This window comes from Limulus polyphemus, unplaced genomic scaffold, assembly GCF_000517525.1.
Source record: "Limulus polyphemus unplaced genomic scaffold, Limulus_polyphemus-2.1.2 Scaffold1342, whole genome shotgun sequence".
In the NCBI taxonomy this organism is placed as follows: domain Eukaryota; kingdom Metazoa; phylum Arthropoda; class Merostomata; order Xiphosura; family Limulidae; genus Limulus; species Limulus polyphemus.
In genome coordinates, this window is record NW_013666952.1 from 206,909 (window position 1) to 222,234 (window position 15,326).

At 34.8% G+C, this 15,326-nt stretch overlaps 1 protein-coding gene across 4 annotated transcripts in view; it reads right to left on the minus strand.

Moving 5' to 3' along the window:
- LOC106463179 (DNA (cytosine-5)-methyltransferase 3B-like) overlaps positions 1-15,326 on the minus strand; it is a 92,249-nt gene that overhangs the window by 33,678 nt on the left and 43,245 nt on the right. For all 4 annotated transcript variants that reach the window (XR_002611434.1, XM_022390621.1, XM_022390620.1 and 1 more), the window contains exons 4-7: positions 13,423-14,157; positions 11,713-11,928; positions 3,149-3,232; positions 1,263-1,412 (exon numbers count right to left, since the gene is read on the minus strand). Coding sequence is in view for 3 of the 4 variants with exons in the window: in XM_022390621.1 (XP_022246329.1) it covers positions 1,263-1,412; positions 3,149-3,232; positions 11,713-11,928; positions 13,423-14,157 (1,185 nt within the window). In the remaining variant the exon portion in view is untranslated. The remainder of the gene's footprint in view (positions 1-1,262; positions 1,413-3,148; positions 3,233-11,712; positions 11,929-13,422; positions 14,158-15,326) is intronic.

The following is a 15,326-nucleotide window of genomic DNA, read 5'->3' on the forward strand; positions in this document are numbered from 1 at the left end:
AAATCACAGTGATTCACATACTTTACTTACGGTGCCTACTGTTCACTTGACTCAATTATCTATCTCTTCAATCTATCTCTTTGATGCAACTGGTTTTTCTCACCAGGCTTATATACTAAAAAGAGGGCATCTCGAATGCACTCGGGCCTTCATGATCAATCGAGAAACTCCAGCACACGTGCTCTCAACGTCGCGTGACTTCCACTGTCGTAACAATATAATATATTGTTCCATCAAAAAATGAGGGTTGTTATATGTACTAGAGATACCATATAGTGAGTTCATCCAACAGACAGTTTCTAAAAAATGATAAATTTAGTAAGATTGTACAGCCTCCTACTGGTCTTTGTTTGGAAAAGTAAACAAAAGTTGAATGTCTGCAAGTCATTCTTTTGTGTTTCTAGATTATTGTGTCTACAATTATAATTCCTTCATACTTCTGAACCATTATAACACTGGTTACAGCACTATGTCTATGAGTGATCCTTTTATGTTTCTCAATCATCATAACACTGTTTATACCACCATGGCTATATGTGTGATTCTTTTACGTTTCTCAATCATCATAACATTGGTTACAGTACCATCTCTACAATTGTGTTTCTGGATCATCATAATATTGGATACAGCACCATGTCTGCATGTATAATTCTTTTATGTTTCTGGATCATCATAATATTGGATACAGCACCATGTCTGCATGTATGGTTCTTTTATGTTTCTGGATCATCATAATTTTGGATATAGCACCATGTCTACAAGCATGATTCTTTTCTGTTTCTGAATGATCATAATATTGAATACAGCACCACATCTACAAGTGTGATTCTTTTATGTTTATGAATTATCATAATAGTGGTTACAGCACCATATCTATAAGCTTGATTATTTTATGTTTCTGGATCATCATAACATTGGTTACATAAACATGTCCACAAGTGTGATTCTTTAATGTTTCTGTGTTTTTATGTCCCAGCACCTATTTTACAAGACTGTAAGAAGACTTAGCTACCAGACATTTCTGTTCTGGAGAGCTACAAGATCAACTAGTTTTATAAATAAATCTTAAGACAAATAAATATAGCATGAAGCTAGCCTAAAGTATAAGTTTCTTGATATATTTCCAAGATTAAAATAGACCCTCAAAGCAATCACAAAAACAGAAAAATTTAAGAAATGAAAAATATTTTCATATGTGTTTTCTTCAACTGAAACTTGTTTAATTAATTAATACTGAGAAGAAGATGCAGTATATCACAGACCTCTGATATTTTGTGATCACCAAACCAGAACACCCACGTTTGGCCAGGATGAGCAGGTGGCTGCCCACAGTCAGTCCCCCAAATGACTATAGCTGGCCACCAGCGGGTAGAGCCCAGTTTTGCCCATATGATTTCTCCTACACTTGCATCCTGAAATATAAAAAAAAAAAAGTTTGAACACCCCTGTTAAAATGTAAACACAGATGGTCATCAGTCAGGTAGTGAAAGCCAATATAGATGTTTACATAGCAACTGTATATGCTTAACAAAGTTCATGTATTGGGAAATAAACTAACATATTCATGGCTTAGGAAACATAATTCATAGGTTGTGCATTTAATTTGATGGTGCAAGAGAAAGTCTGACAAACAGGAAATTTTCTGCAGTCTTGTGAAGGAAGTTAATCTTAAAATGATAAAAAAGGCATCAACATATACTGATACAGACATAAAACGGTTAAATTAAGTTTTTTATGTTGCATAAACTATTTTAAATGGTACTATCTTATGGTCATTATCAGAGTACTTAATCTTTGGTAATATAACCAAACAACAGAATACTTAACCACACAACTGCTATCAAATTGGAATTATACTGAAACAGTTTGAAAGATGGAATATTGAGACATTGGAATTTGAACTACATTATTAACCTCCATGAAATATTATGTGTTGTCATATGAGTCATTACAAACTACGAATTGAAATTATGATTAATTATGTATACAATCATAAGGCACTGTTACATGGTTCATTTGTTTCAATTAGTTGAAGATCTATACTACAACAATATGAAAGATGAAAATGTGAGACTTGTTTATAATTAAGCACAAAGCTACACTACGGACTATTTTTTGCTGTGCCCACCACATGTATTCAAATCCAGTTTTTAGCTTTATAATTCTTCAGAGTTACAGCTCAATCACTGGAGGGCAAAACAAGATTGAGACATTATGAACTATTGTATTACAGCAACTGCGTGCAATATAACTAGTTGTGTTATTAAGAACTAAGAAAACAAATGATAATCACTTAGGTATGTATTCAATGTTACATACTACATTTGTTTCAGTTAAAGTTCAGCTAGAAAGGTTTTGTTTAGTTGTGTAAAGATATATCTGATACTTTGCTGAATTGTGAGCTATACTTAGATTGATCTAAGCTACTAAGTTAATGAATTTTTACTGTAAAATTTGAAATCCCATGGTAGTAAGTGATGTGCATTATAATAACAGAGTTATATATACAATAATATATATATACGGAAACTATATATTTATGTGTGTATATCTAGATAAAGAAAGAGAAAGAAAGGGTATTAACATACATACCGATTGATATACACAATGTTTGTTTGTTTGTTTATTTGAAGTTAAGCACAAAGCTACACAATGGGCTATCTGTGCTCTGCTCACCACGGGTATCGAAACCCGCTTTCTAGCATTGTAAGTCCGGAGACATACCGCTGTGCCACTGGGGGGCTATACACAATGACTTTATCATATCATTAATTTTACTAAGCAAAACTTTTAGGTTTGTATAAATGGCAATAAAAATGTGGAAAGAAGCAACAATAATTTTCCTTAATCAAATGTATGTCAATTTGCAAGATATATAATTTTAATGTTTTTTACTGGAATAATACATAAAAACATTTAGCAAAAAATCATTAAAAAATAAAGATCGTATTGAATTTAGCTTAAAATGAATTTAGCTTATTCATCAAATTCAGTCTAGTTTGTCACTGTACAAGTAATCATTATTCAAGTTTTCTGATTTTAAAGCATATATATGAAAGTGTAGTTATTTCACTTCAGTGAGCTAATAATCAACAAATGCTAATCAACTGGTAGATTTTTCACTACAAGAATGCATCATGCTACATACCAAAAGCTTTTGTGCTGAGTCCTGATCCATTTCTTTGTTGCTACTATCAGACATAAGTTCTCTGTCTTCAGGATTAAAAATGTCCTAAACAAGAGTGAGAACCATTAAACTGAATTTACTGTGCTGGAATAAAATCTAAATACTACTGCTTTTCCTAGGATATTTTAATTTAATAAAAAACAAAAACACTGAACTCTTAATATACTGAAATAAAATTTAATTAGGATATCAATAGTCAAATTACAGCAATTAAAATCTTTAATAGTAGTAAACATCACTTGGACTTGAGGTATTGGCAAAAATAATGGACACAAACCCCTTTGCTTATGGATCTGAAACTTTTCTGTGGAGGTTCCAAAACAATGGATGCAGTCTCAGAATCTCTGGCTGTGGAGAATGCCTACATACACAAGACAGTGAGAGTTAAGAGACAAATGCTCTCTAATTTCAGGGCTTTAGGAATGTTGTGAAAACTTTCAGAGCAATGGTACTGCAGTCTCAGGGTCTCTGTAAGTAAAAGATATTACCTATACCTAAGGAATTAGCATGAATTACAGCACACAAGCACCCTGGCCTGTAGAACCAGGACACATTTATGGAAATGCCTAGAGAAATGTGATGATATTCCAAGTGCTTGTGGCCATGGAAGACATCACCAGTATCTTAAAGGAAACCTCCAGCTATTGGACCTTGGTGCACTAGCATTTGAAGTAAAAAGCATTTGTTGAGATGCTTACAGCAGTGTAATAGAGCTCTGATGACAAAGTGCATCAAAAGAATTTGAAGAACCTTTCGATGTTAGGGGAGACTAGTACTTCTATCTCAAGCAACAGAAAACTCTCATAGGCAATGCCAAGAGCCATGGGACATTGGCTTCCTAGCTCAGGATGCCACCATGGAGGCTCAGAAAAAGGGGATGGCAATCCCAACATCTCTGAAGAATGAGATATTACCAAATATAAAAGAGTTATTAAGAGTTAAAGAACCCTGAAATCCTAGAGGACCAAGAAAGCTTCAAGGAGGTTTGCCCAGAGCAATGGGTCAGTAGTTTCAAAGGCTCTGGCCAACTCAAAGGTAAGCAGAAAAAGAGGAAACTGCAAATGTTACAGGACACTGGCTCTGCAGCTCATGGTAAAAGACCAAAATATGAAACAAGTGCAAAGAGTGGTGAGCCAAATCCAGGAGAGAATAAATTAAGTGTGTCACTGTACAAGTAGAAGGTGCATTGGTATTGTAGTCTACACAAAGAAGAACAACAATTCAACTGCCTATCCTCACCTTTCTGGCACTGAAAACAATGGACAGAAGAGATTCAGAATTTTTGTACAAAGCTACAAAAACGATGGCTATCTGTTGATAGCTGTCCTTAATTTCAAAATGACAGAATAGAGGGAATGCAGCTAATCAACAGCACCAACATCCATCTCTTGGGCTACTCTTTGCCTGACCAAATAGATGGATTTGAGAATCACTGTTATGACACATCAACATCCTCAAATGACAGAGCACATACTTTGCAGCAAGGGCCACTAACCATGAATCTTCAGGTTCACAGTCTGAGCATGTTATTTACTAGGCCACACCCAACCCTTCCATAATCTATTCTCCATGTATAACAACTTATTCAGTCCTGAAATTTGAGGTTTCTACTAAAACATTCTGGATTATAGTTCACTGCCTTTAGCCCGAAAAATATCTGAGACAAGAGGTCTAAGGATGTTCTCAGAATAAAGTGGCTACATGATCACTAGAATCAAGTGTTATCTATCCTGTTAGAAATTCATGATGGAATTAGTCAAATACTTAGGGCCATTACAAGTTAAATATGTGCTTTATATACAATCTCTTATGATCATTTGCATGTACATCCACAAATTGTGTGTATACTATTTTGAAAGTTATAATTTTCTTGTACTGAAAATGTATTTCCAATAGGTGCTTACTTCCACTTACATAAATAGCTATATTCGTTCAGTGCTGCCCTCTATATTCAAAAACATTTTTTTTTTTGCACATCAGAAGCCTTGAAACTTCTACCCATCTGGAATTGACTAATTCCAATGCATCTTGCATGCAAATCATCATGTGACAACCCTCCACCAATAATAGCATGATGCACTCTTCATGCATGTGACTCCCTCTATTCAATTCTACTGAACTATCACTTTGAGTGTCACCAGAAAATGGAAGCACTAGTTATCAGTGGGGAGGAAGAGTGGGAAGTGTGAGAGAAGGTAAGTACCTATTGGAAATACAATTTCAGCATAGGCAAATTATAACTTTTGATACACTACATTACCTCTGCTCACATAAATAGCTATAATTCCACACTGAATAGGTGGAGGGACCAATGCAGGGTAAAGAAAGAAGTATCCTTCAAAAGCGTCTGAAGGACACTCCCCAAAAGGAGATCTTCAGGGTCAAAGATCTTATATGGGAGACTGCACCACTTCTGAACTACGTATACTCTTCATCCATTGTGGAAAGATGTTGCATATATGAGCAGAAAGATGGAGAAGCACATCCAAATGGGAGAATTATGGCAGAATAGTGATCCAAACAATACATTATATATTAAACTCAATCATAAAAGTGGGTGAGATTAAAGGATGTGCCTCTACATGTAGAGTGGCTAGGGCACAACGGACCATACATGGCAAGTCAACTACATCCAAAACCCTTGCCTCTGGGAACTGACATCCATGCAGGGGGAAGATGAAGATCATACTGTCAGTAACACAACTACAATCTAAAACCAAGCCACCAGGTACTGACATCTGTGTGGGGGTAGGAAAGAGGATCATACCACCGACACGTCAACTACGATCCAAAACCCAGGTCATCGAGAACCGACATCCAAGTGTGGGTAGGAAAGAGAATCATACCAGTGGCACGTCAACTACAATCCAAAACTAAGCCATCGGGTGGGGGTAGGAAAGAGGGTCATACCATCTTCACCTCATGTTCATGAGAACGGAATAAATCTTGTACCCCTCAACCTATGAACAGACACATGATAGCAATGTGAGAAATTGAATGACTGATCCGGGAACCCAACATCCACTGTCAAAAAGATGTCTGTGTAATGTAAACCATCTCACTCAAATATATAATGACCAGAACCACCCCACGCACAGTAACATCCTCAGAATAATAAGCATCAAGGGATAGTGGAAAGGGAAGAACTGCAGTAATCTGCAAGTACCTCCACTGTGACCCACAATGCAGATGGAGGAACATGAGTATAATTGATTGAGGGAATAGAGACACCTGTAATACATGTGTGAGGCCTTATATGTTAATTGGTTCAGCTCTAAATGCAAAACCCAGCCACCGGGAACCAACATTCACATGGGGGTAGAATGAGAGATCCCTAATTGAAGGGATGAACTGCAATTTTGACAAGGCTCATTCCTATGTTACATAGTGGAAGATATCTCGTCATCTACACCAGCAGAAAACCACTGCCATACTCTCAACTGAATGGTTTTATAATAATTTATATATATTATTTATATTCCATTAACACATTCAGGTTGTTGCCTCCATGGTCCACCACCCAAGTGGCTTGGAACTGGAAAGTGGTAAAGACACTCAAGCTCCACTATATGAAAAAGGGTAGAAAGCATGGCGAAGGGTCTGGAGGAACAACAACAACACCTAAGGCAGTGAAATGGGTGACCACAAAACCCTATTTTGAAAAACAGACCATACCAATTTATTCAAAACAAGACATGGCAGGGATAGGCAGCTATCTTCTTCTGTTTTACCCATGTATTTCATGGGTGATTACGGCCCAGAATGGGCAAATTTATGAAGCAAACCAATCATGAGAATAAACCTACAAGCAATCTTGTGGAACATTCCATCTCCACAGTGTGCTTTGCGTGGCCATGGAATCATAATATGGAAGTCGAACATGGTCTTACAGCATGGATTTGGATGGTTAAAGAATACCTGGTCAAGCACCACTCACCATAGACTGAGATCCAGAAAGAAAAAGAGGGACATGCCCCCTGAATAAAGATGAGGTATATATACTAAAAGGTCACTTACTCAGTCACAATCTCATGAAAGAGTGAAGGATGGCAACAGGTAGATGATGGTACTCCAACAGGAAAAAAAAAGCTACCCTAAGCAGAGAATGGGAAATTAACATACGAAATGTAGACCCAGTACTCAACATACAAAATACCTCCAATAGATGGCAGGGTAGACATGTAGAGAAAAGGAAAAGTGCATGATCGGAGTGAAGACACCAGGAAGTGATGACAGGAAGAAGGAGACAAGAAATAAAAGGCTAATTGAATTGCAATCGAAACCCAATGGGTAGGGGAAGAAGAGGAAAAAAGTCACAGACAAAAAGTGGAGTAAGCGAAGGAAACGTGGGAAATGGACTCAATGAAAATAAGCATTGAAAACAATGAAGCAACCCACATGTACTGGGAAGAGAAGGTCATTTGGATCCCACCGAGAAGAAAGGTGGAAGATGGCAAGAAATGATAAAGTCGAAAGAAATATACCAATGAGCCACTAAAATGTATGTTAATAAAATCGATCCAAAACAAACTGAGGCAAAACAGCAGAGAAAACCAAATCAGTGCTGGCCAGGAAAGATCAATCAGAAAGATCTCAACCAGAGTGACATGGATGCACAAAAATTTGGAGAAGAAGAATTATGGAATGAGAAAAAAATAATGTAAACCTATCTGAATGTAACGGCAGCCAGGGCAAATGGATGGTGAACCAGAGACCAAAAACAAAACTAACTGGGAAATGATAAAACATTCAAAAACTTTCTGTGGAGGAGTACCCCACAGGAGGCAGAGCCACCAAAAATTAGGAGGATTGAGAGATCACTCCTTCGGAAAAAGTGTGTCAAGGCTGGAAAGTCAATTAGCAACAAGGACAAAGCACCTGGAACTTGACCCTCCAGGAGATGTAGGTCAAGTGTGTGGGTTCAAAAAAAGGAAATCTACTGTTTACTTCAAAGGTAACAAGAAGAGTGAGTGATATAAGCCACCACTGTCAAAAATTCGAAATGAAACTAGATTAATCAAACCAGACAAGAAGAAGACTAGTGGAAGTCCCTGGGTGTGAATGGTGTAAAACCTTGAAGCCTCCTACTGATAGAACCACACCCCTCACCTTTGGAGATGAGAATCAGGGAAGAGAAACAACCCAAAAGAGGGGGAGGAAGCAGTAAACCTGACATCATGAGTGAAATGTTCAACCATCAACGCACATAGATGAAGAGGGAAAGCTGAAAATTACAAGGTAAACCCACAGTAAAGGCTTGGATAATAATAAAAAAAAACACCTTTGGATGCATTTGAGGAGGAGAGAGATGGTCCCAATGGAAGGTGTGTTTAAAAATACATACCCCAAAGAGATTAGAATGTGAGGTATGTAAGAGAAAAAAACTATCCAACTGGAAAATCCAACTACCCAAGCTGACTGTGGAAGGAGTAAAAGAGTATGTTAAGACTACCCCTGTTTGGGAAGAGCTGACTGAAGCTAGACATCAAATGAATGGTGTTGGTAAAATCCCTCAAAGGTGGAAGTCGGTTAAAATGCAGACTGCTCCACAACAGACATAGAACCAAAATAAGTCAAAATGTCAAGGCACGAAACTGGTACCCAATCATGTGGTGAAAAAAACTGAAGATAAGAATGTGTACCATGAACATTCTCAGTCTGCATCAACAGCCTGCCGAAATGTGATCAAAGACTACCAATTAGAACAGGAAAGACCCAAGAAGTAATTGAGGTGCAATCAATTGATCCAGAACCCCCAATCAGCATCAAGCAAACAAGCCGAATGAAGAAAACCTGTAGGTAAGACAGGTAAAGGACAGGCATGTGCCAAACATATAAAATGAATAAAGATGACGATATCTCAGAATGAAACAAAAGAGCAATTAAAAAAAATATTGAATATAGCATTATAGATACTCCACGTGACACTAAATGTATATATAGGAGTAGCCCCAAAAATGGACGGGTGGAGAAAAAACAACTTACAATAAGACCCTAATAGCAGTGGATGGTAAACAAACAGCAATGTCCCTAGAAGATCCTAAGAGCAAAGGAGGGAATGAACTGAAGATGAAAAAAACACCCCAATCTGGAGGAAAGATGGAGGAGGTATCCCACAAAAATCCCTAAATATAAGTGGAATACTGAAGAAATGAAGTGGAATGTAAACATTAACTGTATCCTACAAAAATGAAATAGACGTGATTGTATAAAATTAAGGAAATGTGTAGTAAAAAAACGTGCATGAGACGTGATGTATGAAAGAAAAAACAACATAGTTAAACTAATTATTGATATACCAGTAAGATGAATTACAGGTGATCCTAAGATAACAAAGACCATGGTAAACTTAAGCAAATGGTATAGGAGAAAAGATACAACTAAGACTAATTGCTAACCTGTACTTGGCTATGAGTATCAACCAATCTAATAAAACTTATCTTATGGAACCCAAGTAACTACAGACAAAAAACACTGACAATAAAATTATTCAAAAACCATAACAGTATAACGTCTTATCTTTTCAAAGTCGGCAGACTGAATTTCAAATGTGTGAGCCCCCAAACTCAAGGTGAGGCCTGATAAAAGACAGTTCATTGGATGATCAATCTCCCAACGAAGTAAAGCCAAAAACCTTCCTGCAGAGTACCATGACCTGAAGACTGTGTAAATGCACTAATAGAACATATAACCTATGAAGTGGTTACATAGGATTCATAATGCAAAATGAATAACCAAACACAACTGTGTTGGCAGAAACAATTAAAAGTTTTTGTCATGAAGAAATAATTTCCATAACTGGGTAGATATATAAAATAATTCCATTTCAGAATAACTCAACAAGTTACAAATATCACTATTGTATAAACTTGTTGAGAGAAATTAATACAAAGACACAGAAAAAAATTAAAATAAAACACTTGAAGAAAGCATAAATTAAACGTTATAACACAAGTACTGCCAAACGAGAAATGATAGTTTGGTAGAAATCAATAGAGGGAGTCACATGCATCAAGACAGTGTGTCATGCTCTTATTGGTGGAGGTTTGTAGCATGATAATTTGCATGCAAGTTACATTAGAATTAATCAATTCCAGATGGGTGGGAGTTTCAAGGATTGTGGCATGTGCAAAAAATGTTTTGCATATAGAGGGCAGTGCTAAAAGTGAATAGCTATTTATGTAAGTGGAGATAATGTACCATATCGGAAATGCATTTGAAGTTAAGCACAAAGCTACACAATGGGCTATTTGTGTTCTGCCCACCATGGGTATCGAAACCTGGTTTCTTGCACTGTATATCTGCAGATGTACCACTGTGCCATAAAGGGAAAAAAACATACTGAGTGTATTCTTCTATGTTTTTACAAGTTGACTCCAAGCGATTAAGCTTTAAACTCAATATCTGTTAAAATGGAAAAAAAAATAATCATGTTCTTCATGCTGTGACTTAAATATCTTTATCTCTTGTGAAAAGAGCTTTAACTTGCCCAAAAAAGTAATTAATTATTAAAGTGTTTACTGGAGATTTAAGGCAAAATAACTAATCTAACAACTTTTTCATCATTACAGTTGTTGATAGATTTATCAAGATTAGGATAGATTGATTTTGTAAGTCTTATTGGTGTATGTTTCCTCAATCTAGAGGGTAAGAAGCATATGTAGACTTAGATATTTCTATCTGACTCATGAGTAAAATCCATGAGTCATACCAGTAAAAATATTATAAAAATACACTAACATTGATTCATCTTATGTCCACTCTAAAGGTCCAGGTTTGAATTGCACTCAACTAAAATATAATAAAAAAGTGTGAGAATGAAACTTTTTGTACATAATTTTCTTGTATAGTCAGTGTAAGTTCATTTTTATAATTTTTATTGAAACTTTCAAATTGACTGTAATATTAATGAAAGTTAAGTAATATTGAATTTTTGTAATAGGAAAAATAAACAGTATCTTTGGAAGTTTCATGCTCAGACTTTACCTTCTCTTAATTGTTTCCTGTCTTTTTCATCTCCCAAAAAAGGAGTAAGTTAGTTCAGGTCTTGTAAATATAGTTCTTTATCAAAAATCTCAAGAAAGTGATGTGAGACAGGGAAATCAGATACAATACTAAATTAGGTCTAGCTTAAGAAGCATTCCATAAGGAATCTTAATAAGTCTATGGGAGGATGGTTAAGCAAAGAAAACAATTGAGAAATTAACAAAATTAAGATAATAAGCTAGTGGTTAGATAATCTGAAAGATGAAGTACCAAGAAAACAAAATAGTTCTTGTAACTTTATACTTTAAGAGTAACAGAATATCTACTTTGAAATCAAGATTTTGCTGTAATAAATTATCTGATTATGATACCCAAAAAGTGGATGTTTTTCAAATTATCATTTTCGAAATGAGAAATTATATGAAAATATCTGATTAATTTCATTTTCAAATAAGCAATCTTTTCTTCATCAAATATTTGTACATAATTTGTAAATCCCATAAAAAAACCTATAGAAAGCATTCTGAACAGAAACTTACCAGTGCTACTGTTATTTGAGAGGAGGAAGATGAACTACATGTTGATGATTTCTTTGATGAATGATTCCTGTAAGATGGCTTATTTATAGGCCCCATTCTTCTAGAAGTACTGGTTTTGGCAGTGATGGTATGCATGTTAAGTTTTGCCTGCTTGTATCCTATAATACCTTCGAGTAGTGATGGTGCAATTCGACGTTTTCTTGTCATTACCAAACTCTAAACCCAAAGAGAGAATTCAAATGTTTTTAACATTAGAGAAAAATATGAACATCATATAATTAAAAATAGAATCTTAATGTTTTTAAATTATCAATATGTAGTATTTTTTTAATAATATTTTATGATATTTCAATTGTCAAAAATTTAATTTGTTATGGTAACTATGATCTCACAAAACTATAGTTATGATTATATTGTAGAAGTCATTACTTAGGCCTCATTTGGAGTATTGTGTACAGTCTTGGATGCTTTATCTAAGCAAGGACAATGAATTTTTTGAAAGGATTCAGAGGAGGGCTACCTTAATGATATCTGGAATGGAAAGATTGTCATACATAGATAGGTTAAAAACACTTCTTGAAAAAAGAAGTGTTAGATGGGAACTGACTAAGATTTTTAAGATTATTAGAACAATTAATAATGTTGATGCATCATCACTTAGTAGTGAGAATGGTAGGACTAGAAGATACAAATATAAATTTTGACAGGGTAGGAGTCATTTTCAATTAGTACAGCATATTTTTTAATAGGGAGGTTGGTCTTTGGAATGAACTGCCTTCAGATGTGGTGGATGAAGTTAATTTAAGGGAAAGCTTGGTAAGGGCTGAGTTTCAGTGTTTTATTTTAATTTTAAAGTTTAGTTTAGTGGATGTGATGGCCTAGATGTGCCAACAGTTCCTTTGTTGTCTCTAAATTATATATATATATATATATACATCAAAGAAATTCTCAAGTCCTGATCTTTTTTAAGTTTTTCCTATACCTGTACATATCTTTTCAACATTTTATCACTAAGTAAATATATGGATAATTATAATCATTACTCTTAAAGGAAGACAAGTAAACTTTTTCAGCAATTTTCAGTTTCATTTAGAATTACCTGATAGAGAGCTTGGTAAATTTGTAGAAATGACAGCTTGTGCAAAATAATGCTATGCTTTTTAGATAACCTTGGAAATACAAAACCTATCTATATTCATTTACAAAAGCGAGAATTTTTGTAAATCACTGCTTTCTTATTTATTAATTAAAACTAAATAAAAACATAAGACCAACTTAGTAAAAGTAAACCATTAATGCCATTCCTATTTTAATGAATAGCTTAATAAATTCTAGGTTTTAAGATGATAGCATAAAAATTTATAAACTTAGTTCAGGGCTTTGTTTCTCTTAATGATGAAAGATTAGGCTATACACATAACAATTGTTTTTGTAACAAATGGCTTATGAAAATAGTATTCTGACCACTATCATGCTTTTTGTATCCCATCTGACCTCATTGAACAAAATGTGTCATTGGCAATAGATGCAGTGAACATACAATGTTGAAATATTATTATTATACACTCTTTTAATTCTTGAAAATCCCTAAGAGACAAGATACAGAATGCAATGTTAAAAATATAATAGGCCTAATACTACTGTCTCATAATAAGTATATTAAATAGGGTATACAATTTCTCAAGGATATGATACCTGATAATATCCTACCTGTGATGGTCTAGGTCGTAAACATTCTTCCCTTTCATTTGAACCATGCCTAATTGTGCTGGATTTCACTAAATAATTATTTGAGATTTTGCAAGTTGATCTTGGAGAGATCTCAAAAGGAACTAGTTGATCTTCTGAATCTTCTGTTTTTTCCAGCTGAGATGAAGAAGTTGAATCTTCTGTATATTTAGCTTCTACTTTCTGCCCCAGGGAAGAAATAATTGATTGGTCTCCTTCTTCGATCCTTTGACCCAACCTTTGCTCATTTGGATTAAAGTTCTTTTGCTCTGTTAAGAAATCAAAGGTTTCTTTGACTGGTGCTTTGATTTCTTGTTCAACCAATGAGCTACGAGTGTCATCTGAAGTTGACTCTTCGTGACACTTGTTTTTTGCAGCATTCCCAACTGAGAATTGAGGAGATTCTGAATGTTCATTTAAACTGAGATCCCTTATTGCTCCAGTTACCTGCTCTGAGGGAGAATCTGATTCTTCAGACATACAAGAATGAGTACCAGAGGACTTAGAGTATAAACTTAGGTCTTCCGGAACAAGCTCATTTCTTAAGTCTGCAGATTCAGAAGAGAAATGTAATTCACATTCATTTGACTTTGATTTTGCTTTTGGTCTCATTTTCTTCTTTTTCTTGTATTCAAATGAAATTTTGCTCTTATTTTTCCTTTTCTTCTTTCTCTTTCTGTTTTGTTTTGAGTGTTTAGAAATTGGACTCAAACAAGCCTATAAATTAATAAACCAAAACTGTATTTCATTAAAAGAAAAAGAAGTAGCCATATTTCTGAACTCAAACTTCTGTTACAGGTAAATTATAAAAGCATGTGGCCAAAAATAATATACAATGGCTATCAGCTATAATTAGTTATGATTTGTTACACTAAACTTATATGAAATATCATATAAACAATAGGTGAGTAAGCAATTAACTGTACAATAACTAATGATGAAATGTTAAAAACAAGATCACAACGCCTAAGTCTAAAAATCTATAAATGCAATAAATAATATTCTAAGTATTTACTAAAGACAATAAAAGGTAGATTAACAGTAGAACTAGCTCTGTACAATTAAACAACATTCTACAAAAAAGGAATTTACATTTACATTATAATGTTACATTTTTATATCTCTTCTCACCACATACAAGATCTGATGCAACTGGGCCAAGAAGCCTAAAATTACATTTAGCTTTTTGCTTTCAAATAAAAACAAATTACTGATGTAAGATCATTATGATAAACATCTTAAAACCCAATATATATTTTGCAAGTCAGTTTTAAGACTACATTTCACAGAGAGGTGTTCTTAATGTATGTTAATGATACTAAGATGAGTACCTAGATCTTATAGTCTCTTAAGGTTCCACCATGGATGGTGTTTTGTGTGATGGCTCTGGTAATAGAGTTGTTCTTAAGTGTCATTTCCACTGTAATATAGTAAGTTGAATGATGTCCAATTTCTCCTTGCAAGCTTTTCCTAGCCTATCAATCATGTATGAATGACAACTTCCAAGAGCATATTTGGACAACCCAAAGACACAGAAGTCCATACAAGATGCTTTTGGTGATTTAACTGGTATATTTGTGAAATATATAGCATGAAATTCCATTTGTATTTTAATCTTGCAAAAGAACTTGGATGCTGACTAGGATGAAAAGCTGGATACTTTGTTTTGAGGGAGCCATAACTTATTGTCATGCATTCTTCACATGATAGCGTTGTTAACACCTTAGCCTGAATGTATGTAAAATTCATTTTGGCATTTTTCTGGGCTTTGTTTGTTTTGTTGTACAGGTTGATTATCACTAATCCGACATCATCGAGACCTGGAGGGTGCCGTATTAGCCATTTTGCCAGATTAGCCATCTATTAGGTTAGAATACACCAAACCC